At 51.7% G+C, this 27,884-nt stretch overlaps 1 protein-coding gene across 5 annotated transcripts; it reads right to left on the reverse strand.

The window, feature by feature from the left end:
- On the reverse strand, positions 1-26,897 carry PRPSAP2 (phosphoribosyl pyrophosphate synthetase associated protein 2). Of its 5 annotated transcripts, XM_068146536.1 has the most exons (14): positions 25,619-26,897; positions 22,432-22,482; positions 20,671-20,809; positions 16,905-17,024; positions 16,167-16,317; positions 14,156-14,208; positions 13,978-14,044; positions 12,581-12,753; positions 11,532-11,647; positions 8,102-8,157; positions 4,016-4,164; positions 2,810-2,880; positions 1,837-1,983; positions 1-770 (listed from the first exon to the last, which is right to left on the reverse strand). In XM_068146536.1, exons 5-14 carry the CDS (start codon positions 16,283-16,285, stop codon positions 612-614), a joined length of 1,110 nt encoding a protein of 369 aa, XP_068002637.1. In that variant the 5' UTR covers positions 16,286-16,317; positions 16,905-17,024; positions 20,671-20,809; positions 22,432-22,482; positions 25,619-26,897; the 3' UTR covers positions 1-611. The 5 variants fall into 5 exon arrangements, with proteins under 5 accessions (XP_068002637.1, XP_068002638.1, XP_068002639.1 ...); XM_068146537.1 differs by lacking the exon at positions 22,432-22,482; XM_068146538.1 differs by lacking the exons at positions 20,671-20,809; positions 22,432-22,482.
- Positions 26,898-27,884: the final 987 nt, after the last annotated feature.

Here is a 27,884-nt window from a genome sequence, read left to right on the forward strand (position 1 = left end):
CTGGAGGCACCTGGGGGTTTTTAGAAAGCTGACACAAACCAAAGTCTTTATTCTTTGTGGCAGAAAATAAATACAGGTGCATATTTCATATGCTTTTCTATAAAAGCACTCCTACAAAACCACTGAACTGCATACAACAGTACAACCTTTTTGGCTTGGAAAATGCAAAGATGACACAGTCACTTCATCTGAGTATCTCTGACAGCACTTGCAGCAAGCAGCTTTGGGAAAGGAATGATTCATTTAGAAGCCAAATTCTTGCCTCAAGTGTCGTGTGGAGTTGGTTCCCTGCCCCCTCCCCCACCCCCTGCATCCTGTGTGTAGTGCAACTAACCTAAAAGCAACTACAACAGGGGCTCTGTAAAATGTTTAGTTCCCCACCCACCCTCCCTCAACATAAAAAACAACAGGGGGGGGAGGGGGAGCAAAGGAGAAACCCAACCCAAAAGCTCTTTAAAACTGTTCTACCTTGATACTGAAACCAAGAGAAAACAACACCCAAACAAACAGGAAGTGGCTCAATTGAAGTGATTAGGTAAGCACGATGCTTCACAGCTCCTCAGCTGCCTGCTTCCAGTTTGGCCTGGGGTGGGGGGCTCCTTCCAGCAGCACTAATCATCCAGCCCTATGTTCCTGAAGAGGTATGACATGGACTCCCCGTTGTGGATCCTGCGGATGGCTTCCGAGAGGATCATGCTGATATCCACAGTCTTGATCTTGGGGCACTGGAGCTTCTGTATTTCGTGTGGGATTGTGTTTGTAACCACCACCTGCAGCAAAGAAAGTCAGAGGGAGCTCGGTGAGGGTTGCTGCTTCCCCTAGCAGAGCCCTGAGAGAGGATCTCCATGTAGCCATGGATACTAATGGTGCTCTCCTGCCTCCCTCCCCTCCTGCCACAGGGGGCCGGAGGAAGGTACACAAACAGCCCCCACACTGAGGGGAGAAGTCTGCTAATGCTGCCAGAGTCACCTCACTACTGCCCCTGCTTCCCTTTGCCACAGCTTAAGGACATGTAGATGGCCACATTCACACAATCACTTTGGCTGGAAAAGACCTTTAAGTCTTTAAGACCTTTAAGTCCAACCACCACCTAACTCTACCAAGTCTGGTGCTAAACCATGTCCCTCATGGGTTCTAAACCCTTCCATGGATGGGGATTCAGCCACCTGCCTGGGCAGCCTGTTCCAGTGTTTGAGGATCCTTTCACTGAAGAGGTTTCTTCTAATACCCAACTTAAACATCCCCTGCTGCAACTTGAGGCCATTGCCTCTCATCCTATCATTTGTTACTAGGGAGAAGAGTCCAACCCTCACCTGGCTCCAGCCCTCTTTCAAGGAGCTGTAGAGTGACAGGAGGTCTTCCCTCAGGCTCCTCTTCTCCAGGCCGAACTACTCCAGTTCCTTCAGCTGCTCCTCCCCAGCCCTGCTCTCCAGACCCTTCCCCAGCTTTGCTGCCCTTTTCTGGGCCTGTTCCAGCACCTCAATGTCCTTCTTGGAGTGGCCCAACATTGAACCTAGTACTCAAGGTGTGTCCTCACCAGTGCTGAGCACAGGTGGACAATCACTTCCCTGGTCCTGTTTGTCACACTGTTCCTGATGCAGGCCAGGACCAGGATCCTGTTGGTCCTCTTGGCCACCTGGGCACACACTGGCTCATCTTCAGCCAGCTGGCAATCAACACCCAGCTATATACACACCCAGGCAGAATCCACAGTGGGAACCCAGGAACCTCCCAGCTAAAGTCTTGTATCTGAGACTTCATTGACCAAGTCAGGAGAGAATGTCTGTCTCCAACCCCCCCAGATCCTTTGGTCAGCAATGCAGGAGCCAGGCTCACCTCATCGATCGCCGATTCCTCGATCAGCCGGGGGGCATCAGAAGACAAGAGGCCGTGCGTGGCCATGACGAAGATCTTGTAAGCTCCTCTCTCCTTGAGGGTCTCAGCTGCAGCAAGAAAGCTGTCAACATCATCTATGATGTCATCCTGTCAACAGAGGAGGACAGAAGTGTTCAGCTTGCAGGAGAGCTTTCAGATCACCAAGTCCAGCTGTGTGATGTGCTCAGTGAAGATCTACCAGGGCCTCGGACAGACGGACACAGCACACCCAGACAGACATCACCTCCTTTTCAAGTATGACAGCTGACAGCCAACACAAACTGGACCTTTTTATTGCTGCTGTACTCCAGACACCTGAACTAGTTGGGAAGGGAGAGAGTAGAAATGCAAAGGGCCCAACAACTGCAGCAGCACCATGGGAGAAAGGAGCTCTCCATGAGGGGAAGAGGGAAAAGAAACCGAGGTTCAAACACCAAACTAACAGAACATTGCCCTTTTCCCTGACAAGCCCAGAGGCTACACTGTGCTTCAGAGGAACCATGAGACTGCATCATCACAGTATCACCAAGGTTGGAAGAGACCTCATAGATCGAGTCCAACCTGTCACCACAGACCTCATGCCTAGGCCATGGCACCAAGTGCCACATCCAATCCCCTCTGGAACACCCCCAGGGATGGGGACTCCATCTCTGCTACTCTGGAATTTCTGAACTCAAGAGTGATTTTTCTCCTCATCATCACCCCCCTAAAGCTCTTCACCTTCACAGAAATTTGGTCTGTTCCTAGCAACAAGGTCCAAATGCTTGGGATCTCTCCACAGGCCCCACAGTCAGTTCAGGAAGCCTGCACAACCACTTCATGGTATAGGAAGTGGAGTATTGGCAGTCAAGCATCCACCAAAGTTCAGTTGCTGATACAGCAAAGAATCAACACATTCAGCATCACTTATCAGAAGTGCAGGCACCTCACTTACCACAATGATTGCAATTCTTCCCCCCACATCTCCCACAACTGTGATGGGTGGCTTTTCCTTGGGAATCAGCACTGAGAAACAGCAAATATTTCAAAGGGGGAGAAAGGAGAAAGAAAGAGAAAGTTGATACCATTTACTTCAGGTGTGAATGGCCTGCTTTGAACAGGTCACTGCTGCTACAGGGAGAAGTGAAGCAGCAAACACTTCAACCATCACAGGGAAAACCAAGAGGATTTTAATCCACAGAATTCTTCTCTGTTGAGCTTAAAGTACTAACTGCATTTATTTATAGCCAAATCCTTCACCAAGCCATTGAATGCTCAGTTTTAGCATAAAGACTAGAGTGGCCTGCAGACACAACTGGTTCAGTCACCCTGCTGGCATCCAAGCTTTATGCAGAGAGGTTTTGCTCTCACAGCTCTAGATCACATCCACATTCAGCAAGGTCACTCTGTCAAGGCCCATGACGTTACACAGCATCCTGGTTTTGCTGGGACAGAACCTCAGGCCAGCCATGGGCTGAAAGCTGTGAGCAGTTTGGAAGCTGCCCTGAGCTAGCAGCAGGTGTATCCCAGAGCATGAGTGGCACACTCAGCATAAAGGGGGAAGTTTGCTGAGGATGGGAAGCTCCTGCTTGGGCTCCTCCTAGGCCTGGCTGCCCTTCCTCATCCTGTTCCCAAGGGCTGCCTTCCCATTCAGTGCGACTGCTGTACCTTCACTGGGCTGAGTGTAACTTCACATACCTTCTGCTGGACTGGTATCAGTTCAGTTGTTTCATTGAATTAGCTGTCATTTTAACCCATGGGTCTTCTCCCCCCTTACCAATCCCCTTCTCTGCTGGGTAGGGGCCGTTGGGTGACAGCCAACTCCTGTACTGTAGCTCCAGATACAGGCTAAGCCTCTACAGAGCTACACACACAGCCAGTGCCACAGCTCAGCTTCTTAGCTCTGTGTCCCAGAAAAAAATCCAACAGGAAAGGTAAATGGCAAAGGAAGTGAGGCCTTTCTGAGAGGGGCCCTTCTGATTAGCTGTGGAGACACAGCACAGAGCCCTCAGGAACAGCCCAGCACTAAAACAAAGGCCAGCGAGAAGGTCTCTCTCCTCTCACCCTCTCACCAAAGAGCCTCTCAACCTCCCAGTCCTACTGCGAGGGTCCCTCAGTGCCAGCCCCATCCCCCAGCCCCATCAAACCCAAACTTACTTACTGGGTATCTCCAAGCTGGGGTGAATAGCAGCTACATTTTTGGCTGTGGGTGGGGAGTGGCGCCCGTCCACCATGTCCGACTCAGCATCCTGAGCTTCCCCGTGGATCACCGCGATCCCCAGCCGCAGGCGCTCGGCGAACGACTGCGCCCTGCAGGGACAGGGGTCAAGCCCCAGAGACCTTCAGTTGAAATCAATCCCCACACAGCCAGTGCTAATCTGTTTCCAGTTTACAGCTTCAGAGGGGAGAAAAAGAGGAAATGGAATGATCCTAAAAGTTTAGGAGAACACACGGAAGAAACCTCTCGTCCCGCGGCATCGCCTTACCAGGCTTGTGAGAGCCAGCACGGCCTTGCAAGCATCCCCTCTGCCCTTCAGGCAGCAGGATAAATGCTGCAGGTCACAGAGCTCTGATTATTTCCTTCTGTTTTGCCCAACAGTCCAAAAAAAGAATAAATAATGTTCCCCAGCCTTGAGAATTGCTGCAAGCCCAAGCCCTGGCAGGCCTCACACAGAAGAGAAGCAGCTGGGTTTCCATCAGCCACTCTTCCCCATGAGGGTGGGGAGGCACTGGGACAGGCTACCCAGAGAAGCTGTGGAGGCTCCAAGCCTGGAAGTGCTCAAAGCCAGGCTGGACAGGGCCTTGAGCAACCTGGTCTAGTGGGAGGTGTTCCTGCCCATGGAGGGGAAGGTAGAACTAGATGATCTTCTGAAGGGGGCTACAGGAAGGCTGGGGAGGGACTGCTCAGGATCTCAGGCAGTGCTAGGACTAGGGGGAATGGAATGAAGCTGGAGGTGGGGAGATTCAGGCTGGAGGTGAGGAGGAAGTTCTTCCCCATGAGAGTGGTGAAGCCCTGGAATGGGTTGTCCAGGGAGGTGGTTGAAGCCCTGTCCCTGGAGGTGTTTAAGCCCAGGCTGGATGAGGCTCTGGCCAGGCTGATCTAGTGTGGGGTGTCCCTGCCCATGGCAGGGGGGTTGGGACTGGATGATCCTTGTGGTCCCTTCCAACCCTGACTGATACTATGATCTTTGTGGTGCCTTCCAACCCAAACCATTTCTGACTCAAGTGGCTCAGCTGCCACCAAGAACAGCCTAGCTGCCTGGCATTGTCTACATCTAATAGGAACAAAAAAACCCTTCAGGTGGAAACAGAAAGCAAGTGTCCAGCTCCTTGTTTTTAACAAGGCTTGTTCTAAAGCAGCCAATATCCCTGACCTTCTGGCACACAGCCTTCCCTACAGAGAAGGGAACCCAGACAGTCCAGATGGCATGACAAACCAGTTCCACAGCCTAGACTTTTACAAGCTCACAAAGTTCCCTCACCATGCAGTAGTTCTTCAACTAAAATCAGGAATGCATGTGAAGATGGGAGAGGGGAGAGCAGAGAGCTGGAGAAGCAAGAATTTCACAGGCAGTGTTTGCCTTCCAGATGCTGGAAGCAGCAGGTGAAAACCAGATTGATTCTACCTCAACTCACACACCCAAGAGTTGGGCATCCAGCCTGAGCCAGGCCTAACCTCCTGCTGCTCCAAGGGACCCTGGCACATTCAGTGCCACACTTTGCTCCAGCCTCAGCATCTCAGAAGTGGCCTAAATCACCTCCTTTACACAACCACAATCCAAACAAAATGGAAGTCAAAGTCCAGAGATGAATCTGCCCATTGTGATGCTCAGCTAATTACAAATGAAGCAGCTCAGAGAGCCTTCAAAGGCCATCTAGATCAACCTCCCTGCAGTCAGCAGGGACAGCAACTACAGCAGGTTGCTCACATCCCTGTCATGGAATCATGCAACTGTTTCAGTTGGAAAATGCCTTTAAGATCATTGAGTCCAACCACTCTCTCACTCTGCTAAGTCTGGTGCTAAGCCATGTTCCTCAGCACCACATCTCTGTCTCTTTTAAACACCTCCAGGGACAGGGATTCAACCACTCCCCTGGGAAGCTTATTCCAGTGTTTGAGACCCCCTTCAGCAAAGAAGTTTCTTCTAATGCCCTACCCAAACCTCCCCTGCTGCAACTTGAGGCCACTTCCTCTCATCCTGTCACTTCTGAGTTGTACAGGAGACTAGCAGCCATCTCAGCCAGACCTCCTCTCAGGCAGCTGTAGAGAGCAACATGACTGCTGCCAGGGATGGGACATCTACCACCTCTCTGGGCAACCTGGGGCAGGGTTTCAGCACCCTCAGGATTAAAGAATTCAACCTCTTCTCCCTAACCTGAATTCTCCCTCTGGTAGTTCAAACCATCACTCCTTGTCCTGTCCTGCTCAAAACCACCAGTCTGTCCCCAGCTTTCCTACAGGACCCATTAAGTGTTGGAAGGCCTCAATAATCTCCTGCCCTGTGGTTATCACACAGTGAGGGTAGTTTTTGGCATTTAGGATTCCAAACACATTTACCTCGAGAGTGATGACTTCAAAGGCAAACTCCTATCAATTAAATGCCATGTTAAAATGCATCAGAGTCACAGCAAGGAGTTGTTCACTTCCTGGGAAGCTCAGAAGCCACAAGCACATTCTAAACTCCATCCAGCAAAGGCTGTCTCACAAGCAAGCATTCATCTGAAAAGGATTTGCCTTGATGGCTGAAGGACTCCAATCACCCTTTCCCAAACACAGTGCAGCTGCTCAAATCCTGCTCCCAGGTGCATGTGAAGGAGCTAACAACATCCCAGCTCTGAGGTTCTCTTCTAGGGTTCTGTGGGCAGCTTCTCTGCCTGATCAGTCAAAGCTCCATGCAGGCAGCTTGCTGGCATGTGCAATTATTTGACAAGCATGAGAAGGCTTCACCCTGTCTGTCTACAGCCTGTCTACAGCCCAGAGGCAACACTGACACCAGGCAGAAGAAAGGGTCCAAGGCCAGCAAAGCTTAACCTAAGTGGCCAAAAGAAATCACCTAAAAAGCACTGCTGGGAAGGAAAGATGGCAGAAGCTGCTGGCCTCACTGTGCTGCCACACATGGAAGTCTCTCTCATTTGCTAAATAAAGTAACCAAACCTCTCTCACACAGACTATCACAATGCCTTGGCATGAGGCTCTAGATAGCTCTCCTTTTTCCCCAGCAAGCTATAGGTTTGTCCCCACAGCAAATACAGCACCACTGAAACCACCACCCAACCCCTGCACCACCACCTGAGAGCAAGGTCATTCCAAACAACAGGAAGAGCCAGCCAAAAAGCTCTGTGGATGAAGAACAGTTTTCAGTCAAGGATGGGACAATCAAAACCATCTTGAAGATCAAATCCCATCTTGCCATGGTGGGTGGGGAAGTCACAGGTCTGTGCTCAGGGACTCAACCACCATGCCCAGCAATCAGCTTGGATTAGTGGTGCTGCACCCCCAGCCCTTTTCCTTCATTTACAGCAGGAAATGGACAGTGCAAACACACAACTGCAATCTGAATCACCACCTTCATTATCCTAACTGCTATCAACTCTGTATCCAAAGGGCATCAAAGCTGGTGAAGGATCTAGAGCACAGGCCTGGAGAGGAGCAGCTGAGGAAACTGGGCTTGTTAAGCCTGGAGAAAAGGAGGATCAGGGGAGATCATCTGGCTCTCTACAACTCCCTGAAAGGAGGCTGGAGCCAGGTGGGGGTTGGTCTCTGCTCCCAAGGAACAAGTGACAGGACAAGAGGAAAAGGCCTCAAGTTGCACAAGGTTAGGTTGGATGTGAGGAACAATTTCTTCCCTGAATGGTTTGTCAGGGCCTAGCCCAGGCTGCCCAGGGCAGTGGTGGAGTCCACATCCCTGGAAGGATTAAAAAGCCATGGAGATGTGGTGCTGAGGGCCCTGTTTGGTGGTGACCTGGCAGTGCTGGCTTAATGGTTGGACTCAATCTCAGAGGTCTCTTCCAACCAAAACAACTCTGACTCTGCCCCTCCCAACCTTCACGACTTTATGATTCACCCCCATCCATCTGCTTGGCTTTCACTCTCCTTAGGTTTATTACCAATACAGCATGATCAAAACAGGTCTGAGAGGGGTTTGAAGGCTGCTTCTCCTAATGATTGGGTGCCTGCCCTTGATCCTATGGACAAACCCAGGAGAGAGCTTTCCTGCTCCAGGACAAGAGAGCAGATCTTACCCACCTCTTGGCGGACGCAGGTGATTTGGCCACAATTACAGCATTCCTGTAGTCTGGGATCTGTAGCAAATAACAGATAGCAAAGTCTACTTCATGTCTTCAGACAAATTTCAAACTCAGTCAGAATCAGAGAACTTCATTTTGCCAGCAAGATTCGTTAAGCATGGAACATTGAACCTAGGAAAGCAACCTGGAGAAGGCAGGGCAGGAGGGCAAAGTGCCCAGCTGGGTACAGACAGGGGTTAGAGGATTCAGGCAGCAGAAGTGCACCTCTTGTGAACACAATGTCATGTGACAGCTTAAACCAAGCAGCTGCTTCAGGAGACATCAGGGCTACAAGGACCAGGGTGAGAAGAACCAGGAAAGCATCACAAAGTGCAGTTTCCTGTTCCCCTGGCCTCGTGCTGCGTGCCCATGGCAGCCCTTAACCACCTGCAGGCAGTGTCACCTTTAGCTCCTAGGTTTGGGGTTGGTTTTCAGAGTACAGCCAGAAAGCAACACTCCTCCATCACTCATCACATCCTGCTGACTCTGCATGGACCATCAGTCTGGCTGATACTGCTGCACACTGCTTCCTACACAGAGCAGCACCAGGGGCTGCTGCTGCAAACCCCACCAGAGCAGAGCTCAGGTCACGCCTGGCTTCATTCCGAGTTCTGAAGGGTGCTTCAGGCAACTCCTCCCAGTCTGCTCTGAAATTTGCTGTCCCTGCACTCCCCACTCTCCCTCCAGACTTCTCTTCACTTAACCAGCATTTTAGTCCCCATCTCTCTGAAGTTCTTAGTCCCCATTTCCCTGCAAACAGCAATTCTACACCAGACTCCTTTTTCCTTGTCAATAACTTCTCAGGCATTTCACTGTGCACACTTCAGTTCTCCTCTCCAACAGCAATCTGTGCTCCTTCTCACATCTCATCTCACCTCCTTCTTTCAAACTCTGTGCTTTCCTGCCCTGGATGCTGCTTTCCATGACAGACAGAGAACCTGTCTGTCCTTCTATCAGCTGTCTGCCTTCCTACCAGTCAAGAGTCAACAGCCACTCTCAGCTGAGCAGCAAGTGAAGCCCTACAGAGCAGACCCAATCCTCAGGGGCAGACTCCTCACTGAACACCCACAAATTGCTTAGTTCCACATATTTGGGGTGGTGGTGCCTGGACATGCAGTTGGCAGAAGTCAAATCCCAGCTGGAGAGCATGGAAACATTTTTTTCCTAGCACAAGCAAGGTAACTTCTTCCATGATCTTACCCTCAAACATACAGCTCACTCAGACTCAACATTTCCAAAACCATTCTGCCTGAAACAGGCACAGCAAAGGAAAGAGAAAAGCAAACAGCTAAGTTCTGCACTGGGGCATGGGCCTCACTGACAACAGCAGCTTGGCTGAGGACGTGGCAGGCTACAGTAATAATCCACAAAGCTCCTAACTCCACCTAGAACAGTGGGAAATCAGCATGTTCTGTCCTCTCTAAGCACTCAGTTATACAACAGGCTCCAAAGATTAACATGATGGAAGGTATGGACAAGGCAGGGCCTGCCACTTGACATAATACAGGCTTTGATCTTGTTCAGACATCACAACCTCATTTTTCCACTGCCAAACTATCAAATTTGTTCTCAGCTCTTTGAAAATGAAGTCAGAAAGCCAGGAATGTCACCCAGGAGATAGCAAGACAGCAACAGCTCCTTGTAACAAAGAGCTACATCACTCTCAGGTTAACATGCAGGCAGAGGAAGGAGAGGAGACACCTGGCACTGAACACTTGCTAAGCACACAAAGGAAAAGCACCACACTATCTCCCTGCCACCTTCATTCCACTGACTGGACTCTCTCCATCCCAGGACACCAAGTAATTCCCTTCACACCCACACACAAACTTCCAAGAGGCAACAACTACAAGCCCTCATCCTCTTAATTCCCAGTGAAACGCTTTAAGTGACCTCCATCCTTACCAAGCTGGACTCTGCTTCATGCTACTCAATATTCCTCATCACAGCTCCCATTTGAAATGTTTTCCATGCTTGAGCACTCACAGCAGGATGCACAGCAAGCTGCTGCCACTGTGAGCTCCAAATGAAGACTAAACTCTTCCTGAGCAGCACTGGATGGAACTTTTAAGGAGATGCCATAAGTGACCTGGCTGCTGAAGGCTCCTGCCAGTCTAGATCCCACTGGGTCAGATGCATTCAGTCAGCAACTCCTAACGTGGCCAAGCAGAGGAATGAAGAAATTCAATCTGGAAGAGCCTTTTAAGAACCCTCTACACATGCTGCAGGAGATCTCTCCAGATTTTCATGTGTCAGACTGCACAGCAGTGCCACCCTCAAAGCTGCAACAGTTCTTTGTGAACCATAAAGAGCTCACACATCAGAATGTGCTTCACAACTGAGCCAGGAATGGGATCCTGTTACCCACCAGAATCTGCACACTCCAGCAGCAGAAAAGCACAGCTTCTCCTGTGTCTTTCTGTTGGGTTTTCCACTTTCCTTCTTATGAAGTGCTTACAAGGTGCAACACTTCACTCCTGGTATATGAGATGGATGACCTTTGCAAAGCCAGAGCCTGGAGTTTTGGTCTATCACCCTCTGACTCCAGCAGCAAATGGAACTGATTCCCCAAGCAGGTTTTAAACCAAGAAGATTTTGTTAGGACAGTGGTGGTTTGGGGGCTGGCACTCATTTTTCTGTTGCCTTTTTTGGGGCATTGGTATCTCTATAAAACAAAAGAGGCTGGAGTCAACAGTAAGAGTGAGGTCAACCTTTTCTCTCACAAGGAAGAAAGCATTAGCTTCATTCCAAATCATCATTAGTCAGAGGCATAATGTGCACCTTACACCTACAATTATCATTTGCACAATTTGTCTGTGTGGATCCACCACCAGCACTTCTCAAAGCACTTGTAAAAATAAGATGGAGAAATGGATGCTCAGCACCTCAGCAGCTAAGCTCCTCAAGTCAAGACATGCTGGATGAACAGCAGGTGAAGCTTTCCACACCAGAGTCACCTGCTCTTGCCTTCAGAGCACCATCAATAGGCTCTCTCATAGTTTACAACTTAGCTTCCAAAGGGTTTTCATAATGAGATATAAAGCAACCCTCTGTGTGTCAAAGAAGGTGGGAGTAGGAAAGGGAGAGGGTATCAAGAGCAAGGAAAATAAGAGTTAGGTGACCATATCTGAGAAGACAGAAGAGCACTGCTGCATGGGGAAGGAAACACCAGCTCCTGGTGACAGCAAAACTCAAACCTGTTGGGAAGAAAAGAACCAAGTGCCCCAAGGTGACTTTTCCCCCTTCTTAAAATTCTATGTGGAACATTAAGTCTTTTCAGAGGAATCTGTTGCAGAAGCCTCAAGAGGTGACACACCCCACACACCCCCCCACAAAAACCAGTGACAAATAGCTATAAAAGCTGCTTAAAGCAGCAAGGTCTTCCTCACCTCCTCTTGGATGTACTGCAGTAAAAATGGAGATGCTCTCAAGTTATCAACTGGAATGTTGAAGAAGCCCTGAATCTCCTTCTGATGCAGGTCCATGGTAATGAGATGAGTTAGCCCTTGGAAAAATAAAAAGGCATATGGGGAAGCACATCAGGAGAAGGAAGAGAGAACTCTCTGTCAGTCCAGGAGGTTTAACTGAGTTTGTCCAGAACAGAATCCCTAAGCTGCAGTGGGAGCAGCACAGTAACGTTGGTTAAAATATGCAGCATGTTAACTACAGCCCCCACAAGCACAGCAACAGCACCAGGTTTGGAGATCTCTGCAGTGTCCTTTCAAAACAACCCAAGGCTCCACATTATTGACTCAGTAGTGCCACACTGAGGCAGGTAAGAGCCTTCTCCCTTTGACAAGTGACTATATGACCACTAAGATAAACTCTGCCACACACCAAGACCTCCCCAGCCCAGCTGATGGTAGAGTCCTGACAAACAGCCTCAAATCCTAACCACTGAAACCATTCTCTCCCACCAAGAAAGCAGATCACTGTGTGTTCATTGGGACTGCTCTTTTTGTCCCAAGGACAGAGCCCAACCCCTAACACTCTGTGGAAAAAACAGAAAATGAGTGACTGCCACTCTCACACCATCTCAAATGGGAAGGACAGACACAAGGCATGTGCACCCATCCAACAGGTAGAAAATAAAACAGGACAAGAATGACAAAGAACAACTGTTTGAGAGTGTGCAGAGAGACAAAGAACATGCTTAGGAGATGGAGACCACAGCCCACAGCAGCAGAGTCCAGCAGGCTCCTCCTGCCAGCTCAGTGGGACACAATGCAAGACAGCTGTCACAAGCCTGGGGTTAAATGAAGTTGCCCTTTGGAAACATTTCTGATTCCATTCTCCCTTCTTTGTTGGTTTTTACACTCTGACAGGAAACTTGGCACTTGTTTCCAATAAGCCCCAACTTGTGCAGTCCTCTACAGCTGCAAGCTGACAGCAGGTCCCTCCACTGCCCTGATTATCTTGTAACAATCGGTGTTCTTACCAGCTTTGCACATCATTGAAGCCAGCAATTTGGAGACAATGGAGCCCCTTTTCCTCATCTTGCACTGCTTGCTGTAGGGGAAGTAAGGGATCACTCCAATAATGCTCTTGGCACAGGAGGTTTTACAGGCATACACCATGATCAGGAGCTCCATGATTGTAGTATTCACATCCCTGGAATGAGAAGCAGCTGGTTTTGTATCCTGTGCACAAAAGTCCTGCATTCAACACCAAATCTGTACCCTCTTAGGGCAGCACAGTGCATGGTGACAGAGGGCTCCTCACTAAGCAGCCAGCCATGCACCTCAGGACAGCAAGTGCCCTGCACTTAGCATTCCAATTCTGCACTAGAATTACACTTCATTATGTCTCTCACTTGGCTATTTTGGGCAAGTCAGATGGTTTGGTTAGACCATTTTCAGGCTTTTAGTCATACAGCATGCTGCAGTAACAAAGTAGCCCATAATTTACCCCCAACATCTCCTCCTATTGCTCACAGACCAAAATGTCTTCATTTTTTGATAGAGATAAGTTTTAAGTTTCAGACTTTACAACACAGTCCTCCATTGTTCAGGCAAACAGGGGGCTAAACATTTAACAATGACCATCTGGTTTTCTGCCCTGAATAGACTGAGGGGGGATCTTTTTGAGATGAGAACTGCTCATCAACTAAGAGACCTACCTCTGCTGTCATTAAAAAAGACTTAGCCTCTGTAAAGCTCAGTTAGAAAAGAAAACAAGAGAAGAGCATTCTCTGAATCAGGGGACACATGGCTCAGGAAATGCTCCTCCATCACTTGGAACTCAGTAACAGTGCTGGAGGGGTAGCTGAAAAGGGAAGAATTCAGAGGGAGGGAGAGACGGCATAGGCAAGGGAGGGAGGGAGAGATGGCATAGGCAAGGGAAGGAGGGAGAGATGGCATAGGCAAGGGAAGGAGGGAGAGATGGCATAGGCAAGGGAAGGAGGGAGAGATGGCATAGGCAAGAGATGGAGGGAGAGATGGCATAGGCAAGGGAGGGAGGGAGAGATGGCATAGGCAAGGGAGGGAGGGAGAGATGGCATAGGCAAGGGAGGGAGGGAGAGATGGCATAGGCAAGGGAGGGAGGGAGAGAGAGATGGCATAGGCAAGGGAGAGTGCAGAGACCTGGGGCAAAATCTCATTGGCACATCCAGTGACCATATTAAGACCAGAGATTAGCTTCCCCTGAAGCCTTCTGTGTGCACATACCAAAAACCCCAACCCCAGGAACACCAAGAACTCCAGAGAAGCCTCTGCCTGGTTAACCCAAGCTTATTACACTGTATCATATATACAAAATGCAAAGAGCAACTGAACTGGAAGCATTCCTACAGCCAGCCCACCTCAACCTGCCAGCAGTGTCTAAACAGTTACTCACTTTGAAACTGTCTGGATGATAAAAACATCCTTCCCTCTCACAGACTCCTGAATCTGCACTCTGGTTTCTGCAAAGAAGAGAAATATGTAACACTTGCAACAGCAAAACTCCACTGAGTCTAAGAACAGGTTAGCCAATATCCTGGGGTAGTCAGGGGAGTTGCCAGTGAAATGCTCACCTCTGTTTGGCTCTTGGTACACCTGAACCTTCCCCATCTCAACTCCTAAGCGCCTGCAGGAGCAGAGAGAAGTCAGTGTGGGCAAAGGCAAGGCAGAAGCCCATACAACACAGTGAGCAGTCAGAAGCCTGCTTGTCACAGGGGAAAACCAAGAAAAGAAACCCCCAAAGCATAAACCCAGTGATGACACTGGAAATTGCCTAACAAAGCACCTACCCTCCCCAGGAGCTGCACTGCAGGCTAGGCTGAATTCATTTTCAAGCTCAGAAGAGTGAGCAGTGCAAAACCACCCATGATGCTTGGGCACCAACTCATGTGCCAACTGCCAATCTTTAGTCCTTATTCCTACATTCATTCTGTTGCCATCTATCTGTAGATGCACATGGCAACATGCACAAGGCTCCAGAGACCACTTTTACATCGTTCTTCTCTGCAGAAAAGATGTCAGAGTGGAGTGAACAGGGAACAGGAGCGAGCTCTCCCTGAGACATAATGGGAGATGAATGTCTGCTGTGTTGATTTCAGCATTAGCACAGCAAAGCTCCTTCATCCAACAGACAAAGAACAGGCTGAGAGTGACAAACAACAACTGTTTGAGAGGCAGACTTGGTTTCACCACTAAGGAGACAATAGGGCATGGCATGTGCTTATCCTCCAGTCCTTGCCACGTGTAACTTGAGCTCCTCTGCATTCTCCTTCCACCTCCTGTTTGCACTGAATTTTGGGTACAAGAGCCTCAGGAAGAGATCCATCCTGGAAATGTCACACAGCCCAACAGCCACTGCAGCAACATGGTAAAAGTTTCCTTAACTCACAGAAGTTCTGCTGTAGCTCTCCATGCAATTAGAGCTACCCAAACAAAACACACAGTGAGCAGCTTGGTGCAACTCTGCCAGCTGAGAAAATTCCACTCTGAGGAGAGGAAGAAAATGCCCCAAACTTCTGGCATGAGTTTTTATCACTATCCAAATATTAGTTTTCCCCAGGTATTCTCCACAAAACTCTGCAGCCAACCACAACCTGCCACCAAACAATTTAAACACAAGCTATTTTCTCTGCTGCTGACCTGTTCAAATAGGCTGCAGGACACAACAGTAAATGCTCCTGCAAACCCTGGCAGCTTCACAAAGTCACAGAATTGCTCTGGTTGGAGGAGACCTTTAAGATCAAGTCCAACATTTAACTCAGTGCTGCCAGGTCATCACTAAACCCTATCCCTCAGCACCACATCCACACAGCTCTGAAACCCCTCTAGGGGTGGGGACTCTCCCACTGCCCTGGGCAGCCTGCTCCAGGTCTTGATGACCATTGTGGGTAAGAAATTTTTCCTCATGTCCAACCTATACCTCCCATGGTGCAACTTTCCCTATCTCTTCTGCTGTCACTTGTTCTCTGGGAGACAGACTCCTACCTCACTACAACCTCCTTTTAGGAAGTTGCACAAAGACAGAAGGTCTTCCATCAGCCTCCTTTTCTCCAGGCTAAACAGCTCCAACTCCCTCAGCTGCTCCTCACCACAACTGTTCTCCAGAGCCTTTAGCAGCTTCAGTGCTCTTCTCCAGCCCCTCAATGTCCTTCTTGGAGTGAGGGGCACAAAACTGAACACAATATTCCAACAGCTGAAGCTATGAGAAGTCCCCTGCTCCATAGGCTGGAGGTTAGGAGGAAGTTTTACACAGAGAGTGATTGCCCATTGGAGTGGGCTGCCCAAGGAGGTGGTGGAGTCACCATCACTGGAGGTGTTCAGGAGGAGACTTGATGGGGTGCTTGGTGCCATGGGTTAGTTGATTAGGTTGGATGATAGGATGGACATGATGATCTTGAAGGTCTCTTCCAACCTGGTTTATTCTATCCTATTCCATATCCCAACCTCAGCCCACACACATGATGTGTTCCAGGCTGTGCACTGCCTGACAGCACCAGCAGCTCACACAGCCTTCCTTCAGAGTTCCCAGTAACTGAAGTCCCATCATAACAGCAAGACTCCAACTGCCCTGCAGATGTTACTTACTCAGCAATCCTCTTGGACAGCTCCATGCATGATGAGTTGGAATTAGCTGAAAACAACACCAGTCCACCCTTGGTTATGTTCATGATGGCCCCAATTTCAGTGGATGGCACACAAAACATCAAACCTAAGTTGTTTAGCCGCTTCTACAGGACTGCAAGAGACCAAAGGCCTGTTAGAGCCAGGAGGCTACAAAGCAAGAGAAGAAAGTTCTGATTAGAAAGTGCAGCTTCCCTTGTCTGCATTTTCCAGCATCCTTAATTTTTGTTATCACCACTTGCAACACCCCCAGGACTGTATCCTTACAGAGTGCTGTGACCCATGAGCCACACCATTTGCTGACCTAGCTCAGCACACCTAAACAAGGCAGCGTGAAGCAGGGACTCCAGCCTGCCCCACCTGCCCCAGGCTCCACACCCCCTCCAGCAGAAAGCTCCAAAGACCCACCCTGGATAACCTCCCAACTCCCAGAAGTTTGTTGTTCTGTTTCTTCTTTCCTTCAGTGTTTTCTGCAGAGTATCCTCTAAGAGGAGAGATTCCATTTTCCACCTGCTTGCCTGCTTCATTTCCCAGAGCAGAGTGAGTGATACTTACTGACTCTTGGAAGACCACAAAGCCAACCAGAGAGAGAACTGAGCTCAAGAGGGCCCCTGGCTGCTGGCACTGCTGAGCAGCCTTTCCTCGCCAATCTCCACAGCTGCCCCTCCTTCCCTCACTGTGCAAAACAAATGATGAACTTACAAAGAAGGGTGGAAGGCAAGGCAGAGCTCAGTAAAGCTGGCAGCTGTAAACAGTGACCTCCTGCACAATGCATCCACTTGCTGCAGCAGCTGTTGTCATTCTTTGTCACCAACAACTCTCCTGTGAAAACAGGAGAAAAACATCAAGAGGAAATCTATACAGGTTTTCATCCCCCCCAAATAAAAGGCACAAACCACTACTCCCACCAGGGATGTGCTGGGATTCCATCCTGGGGGGGTGGTTTCTTTCCCTTTGTAACACCACATCTGTGTGGCTGCTCCTGCTATGGCATTTTGTTCAAACAAAAGGAAGGAAAACAAACCACATTGACCAGCAGCCACTGTCAGCCCAAAGGGGGATTCAAATTCACCTTGCTGCAGAAATACTCCCAGTCCTTCATTATCCTTTCCAGCATTATGGAGGGGACTGATAGTATCAATCACAAGTGGCATAACTCAAAACAAAGCAAAGAGAAATTAGGCTAAATCAGCAACTGCCTTCCTGGCAAACATTTTCCCTGCTGAGCAGCAGAATCACCCAGGAGGCGCACATCAGAAAAATAATCAAGAAGCTGATGGTGCAGCAACTGTGAAGTCTTCTAAACCAGCAGCTAAAAGCAAAACACCTTTCATACTGAGAGGATTTGGCTCTCTCTCTAAAGAAACTCCTTCAGCCAACCTCTGCAACCAGACAAGAGCCTTGCTCAGCATGATCTTATCTCAGAAACTCTACCCAATTAATTGTCAGTTAGGAGCCAGAGGCAGGAGCTTCCTAACAACAAACCTCTTCACCAAGCATCTGTGCTCTGCTCAATCGCTGTGAACAGAAAGCTATCTGTCATCAAAACTTCCAAAGTGAGCAGAGTACAAAGAGCAGCAATTTCAGCAAGGGAATTTGAACATTCAGAGGGTTTGACTCTGCTAGAATCTGGTGTCTTCCACTGCACCACCAAAGCAAGACCTCACCCCTCTCAGCCTTCACTTACAACCCTAAAAGGCTGCATGCTTACAGACACCCAGCCTAAAGCTCACCTATACCACTCTCTCCCTCCCAAACTAAGTATCCAACAACTTCAAGACAATTAAAAGCCCCTCTCAGGTAATCTGTCCCCCTTTGCTCGGCTGCACCTTCACTCTCTGTAACTCCCAGAGGTTAACTACTGGCCATCAGCGGTCAGATATTCACGATGGTGCTAAAGATACAGCTTCAATCCCACACAGCAGGTGCAAGAAAAAGCTTTTAGGTCTCAAGCAGCACCTGAAAGCACTCTGCTTGTGTGTTTAGATGGGAACAACACAGAGACAGCTTTTAATGCTACTACAAACGTTCACATGCTGTTCTGAAGACTGCTTTAGTGCCAACTGTGTTACCTTCTTTGCTCCATGGATTAAAGGAGTGAGGAGAGTTAGGAGAACTGATGAAAGAAAAATAGGACGGGCTCTTGAGAATCATTTAGTGTGCATTTTACACCACAATAAGATACTGACACGTTCACAAGCAAGGCTGAACACAGCCCTTCACATAACCATAGCTCAAGGGCTTTCTCGTGGAGGTACTTCAGCGAGTGGCTTGGAGCACTCTCTGTGTGTGGAAACTGTATCTGTGGAGCCACGTTGACTTATCAGCCTTGAAACAGATGTGGAGGTGACAGCAAGCTCACAAAAGTTTATTAGGTGTGTAAAGGCATGAGTCAAAAAGGGTAGATGGGACCACCTGGCAGTGGACTTGGCAGTGCTGGCTAAGGGCTGGGCTCAACCATCTTAAAGATCTTTCCCAACCCAAATGATTCGATGGCCTTCTGGCTTGAGACGGACAAATCTTCCAAGCCTGCACCAGGCTGGGGAGGACACAGGCCCCACAGCGCGGGCTGCAGCCCACGGCCCCCCGTGCTGTGCTGTGGGCTGCAGCCCACGGCCCCCCGTGCTGTGCTGTGGGCTGCAGCCCACGGCCCCCCGTGCTGTGCTGTGGGCTGCAGCCCACGGCCCCCCGTGCTGTGCTGTGGGCTGCAGCCCACGGCCCCCCGTGCTGTGCTGTGGGCTGCAGCCCACGGCCCCCCGTGCTGTGCTGTGGGCTGCAGCCCACGGACCCCCGTGCTGTGCTGTGGGCTGCAGCCCACGGACCCCCGTGCTGTGCTGTGGGCTGCAGCCCACGGACCCCCGTGCTGTGCTGTGGGCTGCAGCCCACGGACCCCCGTGCTGTGCTGTGCTGCGGGCTGCAGCCCACGGCCCCCCGTGCTGGGCTGGGCTGCGGGCTGCAGCCCACGGCCCCCCGTGCTGGGCTGGGCTGCGGGCTGCAGCCCACGGCCCCCCGTGCTGCGCTGGGCTGCGGGCTGCAGCCCACGGCCCCCCGTGCTGCGCTGGGCTGCGGGCTGCAGCCCACGGACCCCCGTGCTGGGCTGGGCTGCGGGCTGCAGCCCACGGACCCCCGTGCTGGGCTGGGCTGCGGGCTGCAGCCCACGGACCCCCGTGCTGGGCTGGGCTGCGGGCTGCAGCCCACGGCCCCCCGTGCTGGGCTGGGCTGCGGGCTGCAGCCCACGGACCCCCGTGCTGCGCTGTGGGCTGCAGCCCACGGACCCCCGTGCTGTGCTGTGCTGCGGGCTGCAGCCCACGGCCCCCCGTGCTGCGCTGTGCTGCGGGCTGCAGCCCACGGACCCCCGTGCTGTGCTGTGCTGCGGGCTGCAGCCCACGGACCCCCGTGCTGGGCTGTGCTGCGGGCTGCAGCCCACGGCCCCCCGTGCTGGGCTGCGGGCTGCACACAGCTGCACAGACACAGCGCGATGGAGGCAACAAGCGGCTGCAGAGGATGCCCTGCGCCCCCCGGCTTCACACCCCACGGAGCACGGCCAGACAGAGAGCAGGAGGCAGGAACACACGCAGGGGATCACCGTGCTGCTAACCAACTGATCCCCGGGGGCTGGAGGGGGAACGGGGGCTCGCCCATCTCCCCAGGTGCACTCCCCCGGCCCAGGAGGGCTCTCCACACTAACCTGCGCTCCTGGGCTGAGCGGCAGGGCCGATCCCTTCCACCCCGCACGCCCTCCAGCTGCGCAGGTGGGCTACACGTGCCCGGGGAGGGGAAGCGCACCGAGGCACCCGCCATGGGTACCTGAGCATCCCTCCCTCCTCCCAGGGCAGAGGCCTGAGCACGCCGCAGCCCCCGGCACGGGGCGAGCACGCCGCTCCCCGCCACCGGGGCCAGCGGACGGCGAGGAGCTGCCGGCAGGCCGAGACCCGGGCGTGCCAGGCGGGGGGCAGCGACAAAGCCCTGCCTGGGGCTGCGGGACCCTGCGCGGGCGAGGAAGGATGGGGGAGATGTCCTGCCCTCACGCAGCCGGCGGAACTGAGCTGAGCGGGCGGGCTGGCGTGCCCCTTCCTGAAGGCCTTACCTGCCGGCTCCGGCCCCCCGGGCGCCCGGGAGAAGGTAGCCCGGCCGGAGGGGAGGGGGGAGAGGCCAAGGCAGCGGCGGAGCTCAGCCCCTCCGGTCCTCCGCTGGCAAGATGGCGGCGCCGCGCGAGGGAGAGAGGGAGGGGGGAGCGCGCGAGGGGCGGGTGCCAGGCAACGCCCTCCCCCCCTCCCGCTTCCCTCTCTCCCCTCCCCGCCTGAGGGGAGCGCCGCCGGCGCCATCTTGCTGCCGCGGTGCTGGCTGGGGGGGACCCTAGCGCCGAGGGCGGGCTTCGCCTTTGCCCCCCCCGGGAAAAAAACAGAGGGCGATGGGTGGGTACCGGCGCCTGGCAGGGCTGTGAGCCCCCCCAGTGCACAGTCCGTACCGGCGCAGGGGCTGGGCTCCGGGGGCAGACGCCTGCCGTGCTGCTGCGGGCTCCGCCGCGCCTGTGGGTTCCCTCCCTCCGCACCGGGGTTCCCGCTCGGCTCTGCCATCGCCGCCGCAGCGCGGGGAAGGAAACCTCGCTGGGAAGGGAAGGAAGAGAAACAGTCAGTGGCGTTTCAGCTTGCTCACGCTACCGAGAGTATGATTGTCCGGGGTCTCCTGTCGGGAGCCTCCTTGCATCGCGGAGCGGTGCCGCTGGAGGAAGATGAAGATGCTGCGTGACAGAGGCAGCGAGATGCTGATTGTATTCACCCCCTTCACAAGCCCGGCTCCATCACGGGACAAACCCCATGACAAAAGTTGTGGCTTTGGGGTTGTTTGTTGTTTTTTCTTTACTGCTTTGACCAAGTTGCAGCCATCCTGCACAGCCAGGAGGATGAAGCTCTTGCCAGGGCTGCAGAATTTGTCGAATGGTCACATGAACTCACTTAAAACTGCACTCAAGTGTCATTAGAAGAAGGGTCTAAAAGCACCTTAGAATCAATAAGGTTGGAAAAGACCTCGGAGATCATCAAGTCCAACCTGTCACCCAACACCTCAGGACTAACTAAACCATGGCACCAAGAGCAACATCCAATCCCCTCTGGAACACCTCCAGGGATGGGGACTCCGCCACCTCCCTGGGCGGCACATTCCCATGGCCAATCTCTCTTGCTGGGAAGAACTTCCTAACATCCAGCTTAAACCTACCCTGGCACAGCTTGAGACTGCATCCTCTTGTTCTGGTGCTGCTTGCCTGGGAGAAGAGACCAACCCCCACCTGGCTACAACCTCCCTGCAGGCAGCTGCAGAGAGCAAGAAGGTCTCCCCTGAGCCTCCTCTTCTGCAGGCTAAGCAACCCCAGCTCCCTCAGCCTCTCCTCACAGGGCTGTGCTCCAGACCCCTCCCCAGCCTCATTGCCCTTCTCTGGACACACTCAAGTGTCTCAATATCCTTCCTAAATTGAGGGATGTTTTAATAAGCTATTTTTCCATGCATGATCATAGCCCTTACCCAAAAGCCACAAAACACAACAACAAACCCCAAACAGAACGAAAAAAATACACCCCCACCCCAAAAAAAAAAGCCCCACCAAGCAACAAAACACACACAAAAAATTATACAATGAAAAAAAAATAACCCAAAACCCACCAAACAACAACACACACACACACACAAAAATGCACCAAAAAAAGCCAAAAATAAAACCAACCAAACAACAAAGCACACCAAAAAAATACACAATAAAAAAACCCAACACAGAACCCACCAAAACACACATAAAAATACACAACAAAAAAAATAGCCCCAAACCAACCCCAAAATATCCCAAAACGACAATAAACCAAAACAAAGCACAGGACAAAAAAAATACACAATAAAAACAAACAGTTAAAAAAACACCAAATAACAAAACACACCAAAAAAACCCCAACAAAACACACCCCCAAAAATGCGATCAACAAATCCAACCCCCCCCACAAAACTAAAGCCCCAAGCACCACGTTTCCTACTAACTGGTCTCTGGAAGCTGCTTTCAATCAGACTTTTCAGTACACCCAGCGGTTTATTGATCAGAAATTCCCCCACTTGGCACGGAGGTACAGGTCAGGTACTTTCCTCTGCAGCTTTCCCTCACAAGCAGCAATTAAGCTTAATTATCCCTGGTCTGCAGGGTGCACTGGAGCAAAGCAGCCTGTACGTCTGCTTGTGATGGCTTTACCATGAGCGGGGAAGAAGTTCCACATGTGCCAGGGCTGCTCAGCAGATGTGCCTGCACAAAGGACAACACTGAGTCATACTTCGAAGCTGCACTTGCTGCCATTAGGAGCTGCGTTTTCCATTTGAAATATTCAGCAGCCAGCGCTTCTCCCTATATTGCACACTGGCTTATTGCTTCCCGCATCCCAAAACCCCACCGCTTGTCTCCTTGGCTTTCTCAACAGGCTGGGAGCTGAGGAAGGAGAGCGTTTTAACCTGGAGCTGCCGAGCAGCTGCCAGCTGCCGAGCGCTCCAGTTGCAGTGCCTTGCTCCAAGTGAAGACATCTGTTTGAAATATGTGAGCAGAGCCTCTTTGTACCCTGGCAGAGATGCAGCAGAGAGCCTTTGCCTTCCCTTAGAGCCTTCTGAATTGCCCTTAAGTGTAAGAGATTAGACCTCTCCTAGCGCCTCGCCGCTCCCACCATTCTCAGTCTGCATTTTCCTGTTGGCAGGCTGCTGCCACAGTCGATTCAGGATCATTGACTCTTGTAGGTTCTTGTTTTGGTTTAGGGCTCTTAGGAAAAAAAGAGGAAGAGGGTTTGAGCTTTTTGTGAGCCTCTCCCAAGAGCAGCAGAGATTTCTGTTAGTATCAGTGTTCATCGCAGGATTTCACTACAGGCTGGCATGGCAGAGCAGTTTAAGGCAGAGCAGCTAGAAACAGCACATGGTGAAGCACTGACCCCTAATGCAATTAGCAGCCTTCCCCAGAAGGCACTTTCAGTACCCTAGGGCACCAGGAATTTGCTGACTATTTGATTTGTGCTGTCCCAAATTCCTGACGTTGCTTAAGCAAACCACAGGAGCAGGAACTAAAAGATTCTGTCTTCTGACCCTTTTTATAAGGCTATTGCCTTTTGTTTCTGTCAGAGCAAATGCATTTCTTTCCTGCCTCTGTCTTTCTGGTCAGGGGAATGAGAATTTAAATCTCAGCTCTTCAGGGAGAGGGATTTGTTGGCTTTACAATATGCTGTCCATATGCTAGGAGTTCAACCAATAGTTGCTCCAAGATGCACACCCAGACTTTCTCTCATTTACAGTGACCCCATTAAGAGACATTTGAGGGATCCTGGGGATGTGGAGGCTGTGAGTAGTCTGCCTCGTGGAGATTTGTTGTTCTTCATCCAGATGCAACCCTGGCAAGCCTGCATATGCCAAAAATCCCCCACAAGTCCAACCAAGGTGAAGGGCACTACTCAGCCAGTGCTTGGCTGAACAGCAGCCTGCATCCATCACCTGAGAGGAGACAAATGCTGCTGTCTCTCAATCTCCTGAGCTCCATCCATCACTGCTCAGCCAGGTTGGCTCTGTTGGTTTTGGACTGGGTATTTTGCTTTGGTTTTTAAAAGGTAGATGTTAAAAAGCACCTACCCAGACCACTTCACAGTGAAAATTACCTGAAGAAGTCTTTTGGTTTGAGCCCAACAGAGACACGTGAGTAAGTTTGGGTTCTGCCAACAGCTGGTCCTACAAGGCATCCTGAAAGCATTCTCCAGCCTACCCAGCCCCTCTGGGCCTGCTGGGAGGTTCTGCAGTGCACCAGCACCTCCACACTGAGCACAGCCTCCAGGCCACCACCTCTCCAACCTTCAGTTGTACTGCTTTGGGAGACACTCTCCAATTTGCAGAAGGTGCTGGCTCCAGTGTTACCCAGCTAGGGAGGCAGAACTCCGAGCAGACTGGGTTTGGTTGCAAGGGACCTTAAAGACTACCCAGTGCAACCCCCTGCCATGGACAGCTGCCACTAGAGCAGGTTGCTCAAAGCCCTGTCCAGCCTAGCCTTGAACACCTCCAGGGAGGGGACATCCACAACCCCGTTCCAGTGTCTCACAATCTTATCATTTCTCGGGATTGATCTGGAATAAAAGCATTTGCCACATCTGGGAACTCTGGGGCAGAGAACACAGCTTATCTGCCTGAAGGGCTAGGTGGACAGCACACTCTCATTGCCCTGAGAGCTGTTCCTGCCTGGCCACTGCATAGCTGTCTGCAGGAAACAGACAGTGACTCATTTTGTGACAGTCCTGCTCCTCCTGAGTCACGAAGCTGTGACTGAGCGACTTGGGGAGTTCAGTTTGTTTTCCCGTGTCGAGCTGCACTCTGGGTTCCAGGTCAGCCTGCAGTGACTACCAGAACTGCCACATCAGCTGCAGCACAAGCACAGGGTTATCTCCAGCCAGTCTCCACACAAAGAGGGAGGCTGGTTGGAATGCCCAGCGTTTAACAGGTCACTGCACAGCCAAACGTCTCCAGCCGGATGGGAGGGCGAGGGGTGGAACAAACACTGCCCTCAAATGAGGGCCGGCAGCAGCGCCTGGGGCTTTGCTGGCAGATTCTCTTCTCTTTGCTGTGCTTGCATGCAATTCTCTCCTGCAAAGCCTGCCTAACATCCCCCTACCATCCAGCACCTCCTGTTTGCAGAGATTTGCTCTTTGACTTGCATATAGACAAAGGTGAAGCCTTGGTATTTAAGGGAGCTTGAACTGTTTAATGCCAAGCTCCTCCTCCCTCTCTGTTCTATTTCCTGGGTCCTGCTGTGACCTGGCTGCACTGAGCCACAGCTCCTCCACAGAGGGCACATCTGCACTGTGCCCCATACTGGCATTCAGTGAACAGACAGAAGAGCTTGAGTTAGTCACTGCTCACCACAAAGCAGGCTTGCAAATTAAAGCAGAATTCAGTCCAGAAAGGATCTCATGCTTTTCATGCACAGCTGCACAGAGATAGACCATAGGATGCAAGAAAGGTTTGGTGCCAAGGCTGCCCCTTACAGCTGAGCAGCAGCTGGAAGAGGTGCAAGGAAGGAGCAAAAGGCAGCCAGCAAAGAGCAGCCTGCTCCCTGCCCGGTTTGGTGCCAGTCAGGACCAACAACAGTTAACTCCTGTGCTGGGTGCGACCCTCACCAAGAAAGACCGAGGAGACCTGGGTGAAGCTTAGCCTGCACCACTTCCTAACACCATTACCAGTACCTCCCCCTCATAGAGAAGCTTTTTACCAGCACCAGCCCTCTAACCTGTGTCGCTTCCTGCCTGAGTTCAGTGAGCTGCAGCAGAGGTTCTGCTCTCAGAGCTCCATGCACTGTCTCCCTCTGGACCTTCTCTAACGAGTCCATTCCCCAAACTCCAGAAGAGGACATGTAAAATTTTACTCACCAGGACAGTTTCCCCAGGGGCAGGCTTGGGGAGTGCTGGCTTTCACAGGGGCTTTTATTGTCTCATTAAGTTCTCCTTAACCAGATCTCCCTCACCTGCTGCAGTCTCCCTCCCCTTCATTTGCACCCACAGCCACGCTGCTGGGACATTCAGGGCTGTCAGCTCCTACACCTTTCTTTTTTTTCCTCTTAACTATTCTCAGCCCAGTTTCTATTTCCATGGTCCAAAGAGATAATACCTTCTCCTCCTGAGATACAGCTTGCCTCATCCTCTTTGTCTGGTTTCCTCCCTCCTATCTCTGCAGCTTCTCCCAGCTCCAGAGCCACCTGCTGTACTTTCTTCTCCCCAGCAAGGCAGTGACAGCTCTCACTGACGTCCCTGACTGAAGTGCTTGCTGCAGCCGTGTAGAACTCCAGGCACAGCAATAATCCATGGCTGCTGAGGACCAACTGTGTGCTACAGTTCACCCCAGGCTTTAACTCCTTGAGCTTCTTGATGCATCCTTGTCTGAGAGCCCACAGAAGCAGCTGTGTCACAAGACCAATCAGACCATGGTTGTCCCTCAGCATGATTCAAACCAGTTATTTTGTCCTGAGGTGAGAACCATCCTACCTGACCCTGGCCTGACCAAAAAGGTAACAATGATCCAGTGCCACTTAGGGCTGTGATTGAATCAGGACAGGACACAACCAGGCAATTGGACTCTGTCAGTTGTCTTCTCAGGATGCAGAGGTCTGTCATCCTTCGCCAAAGCAGCCTCATGGCACCATTCTTCCCATCCTCACCAGCTAGTGAGGTATCACCATCCCTTGCTACCTTCCTTAGAGGCCTGTCAGAAACCACAGCCTGTGCCAAAACCTCTAGCCAAAAATCTCCTGCCAAGCCTTCCTGAGCTCCTCACTGAGAGGTTTTGGTGATTCCATATTTACCTTGCCCAACACCAAAATATCAATGACCTCATCAGACTGCTCCCCCTGCTCTGCTGATTCATACCAAACACTCTGACTACCAAAGCTTGCTCATTCTCTCAGCTGAAGGCTCCTGCATGCACGGCCCAAATCTTGCACCTCCCAAAGGCTCTGCCTGAGCCCTGCACACCCCAAGGGCTCTGCCTGAAGCCCACACACCCTGATGGCTCTGCCTGAGCCCTGCACACCCCAGTGGCTCTGCCTGAAGCCCACACACCCTGGTGGCTCTGCCAAACCCCTGCACACCCCAGTGGCTCTGCCTGAAGCCCACACACCCTGATGGCTCTGCCAAATCCCCTCACACCCCAGTGGCTCTGCCAAATCCCCCCACACCCCAGTGGCTCTGCCTGAAGCCCACACACCCTGGTGGCTCTGCCAAATCCCCTCACACCCCAGCGGCTCTGCCTGAAGCCCACACACCCTGATGGCTCTGCCAAACCCCTGCACACCCCAAGGGCTCTGCCTGAAGCCCACACACCCTGGTGGCTCTGCCAAACCCCTGCACACCCCAGTGGCTCTGCCTGAAGCCCACACACCCTGATGGCTCTGCCAAATCCCCTCACACCCCAGTGGCTCTGCCAAATCCCCCCCACACCCCAGTGGCTCTGCCTGAAGCCCACACACCCTGGTGGCTCGGCCAAATCCCCTCACACCCCAGAGGCTCTGCCTGAAGCCCACACACCCTGATGGCTCTGCCAAATCCCCTCACACCCCAGTGGCTCTGCCCTTCCTGTGCCACTGTTTGTATGAGCGGAGCCGCCGGATCGGCCCCTCCACAGGACCAATGAGGGGTCTGAGGCCAGCAGGGCAGTGAGTTCAGCACCTTTCTCAATGAGTGCAAATACTGTGAGGTTCAGGCTGTTCCCTCTGCCCCATCGTGGCTGAAAGAGCCTTGAGGGCAAAGCTGCATCAGAGAGGGGCACTGCTGCCAAGGGATCTTCAACCCCTTTGGATTGTTTGGGGGAAAAACCCTTTATGTTTTATTCTCATTCAAGATTTACTAGGTATCACTTGACAAACACAGGTAGCAGAGAGAATGAAGAGCCTGCCTTCCAGGTAGGAATGAGGGACTGTCACCAATCACTGTGGTAATGACACAAGGGGACACTGTGGTCTGGACACAAGGGAACTCGACACAATGGAAGCTGTGCCTTGGCAGTCTGACCCTGGGTGGATGTCAGCGCAGTTTCTCCTTGCACAAAGGCACAAAGGGATCAGGCCTGGGGTGACAGACCTGTCTCTCTCTCAAGCACAGCCTGTAACACACTGTTACCATTAATAAAACATCTGCTTCCCCC

Source organism: Melanerpes formicivorus, unplaced genomic scaffold (genome assembly GCF_026170545.1).
Source record: "Melanerpes formicivorus ecotype bairdi unplaced genomic scaffold, bMelFor1.0.p_v2 SCAF_14, whole genome shotgun sequence".
NCBI classification, from domain to species: Eukaryota; Metazoa; Chordata; class Aves; order Piciformes; family Picidae; genus Melanerpes; species Melanerpes formicivorus.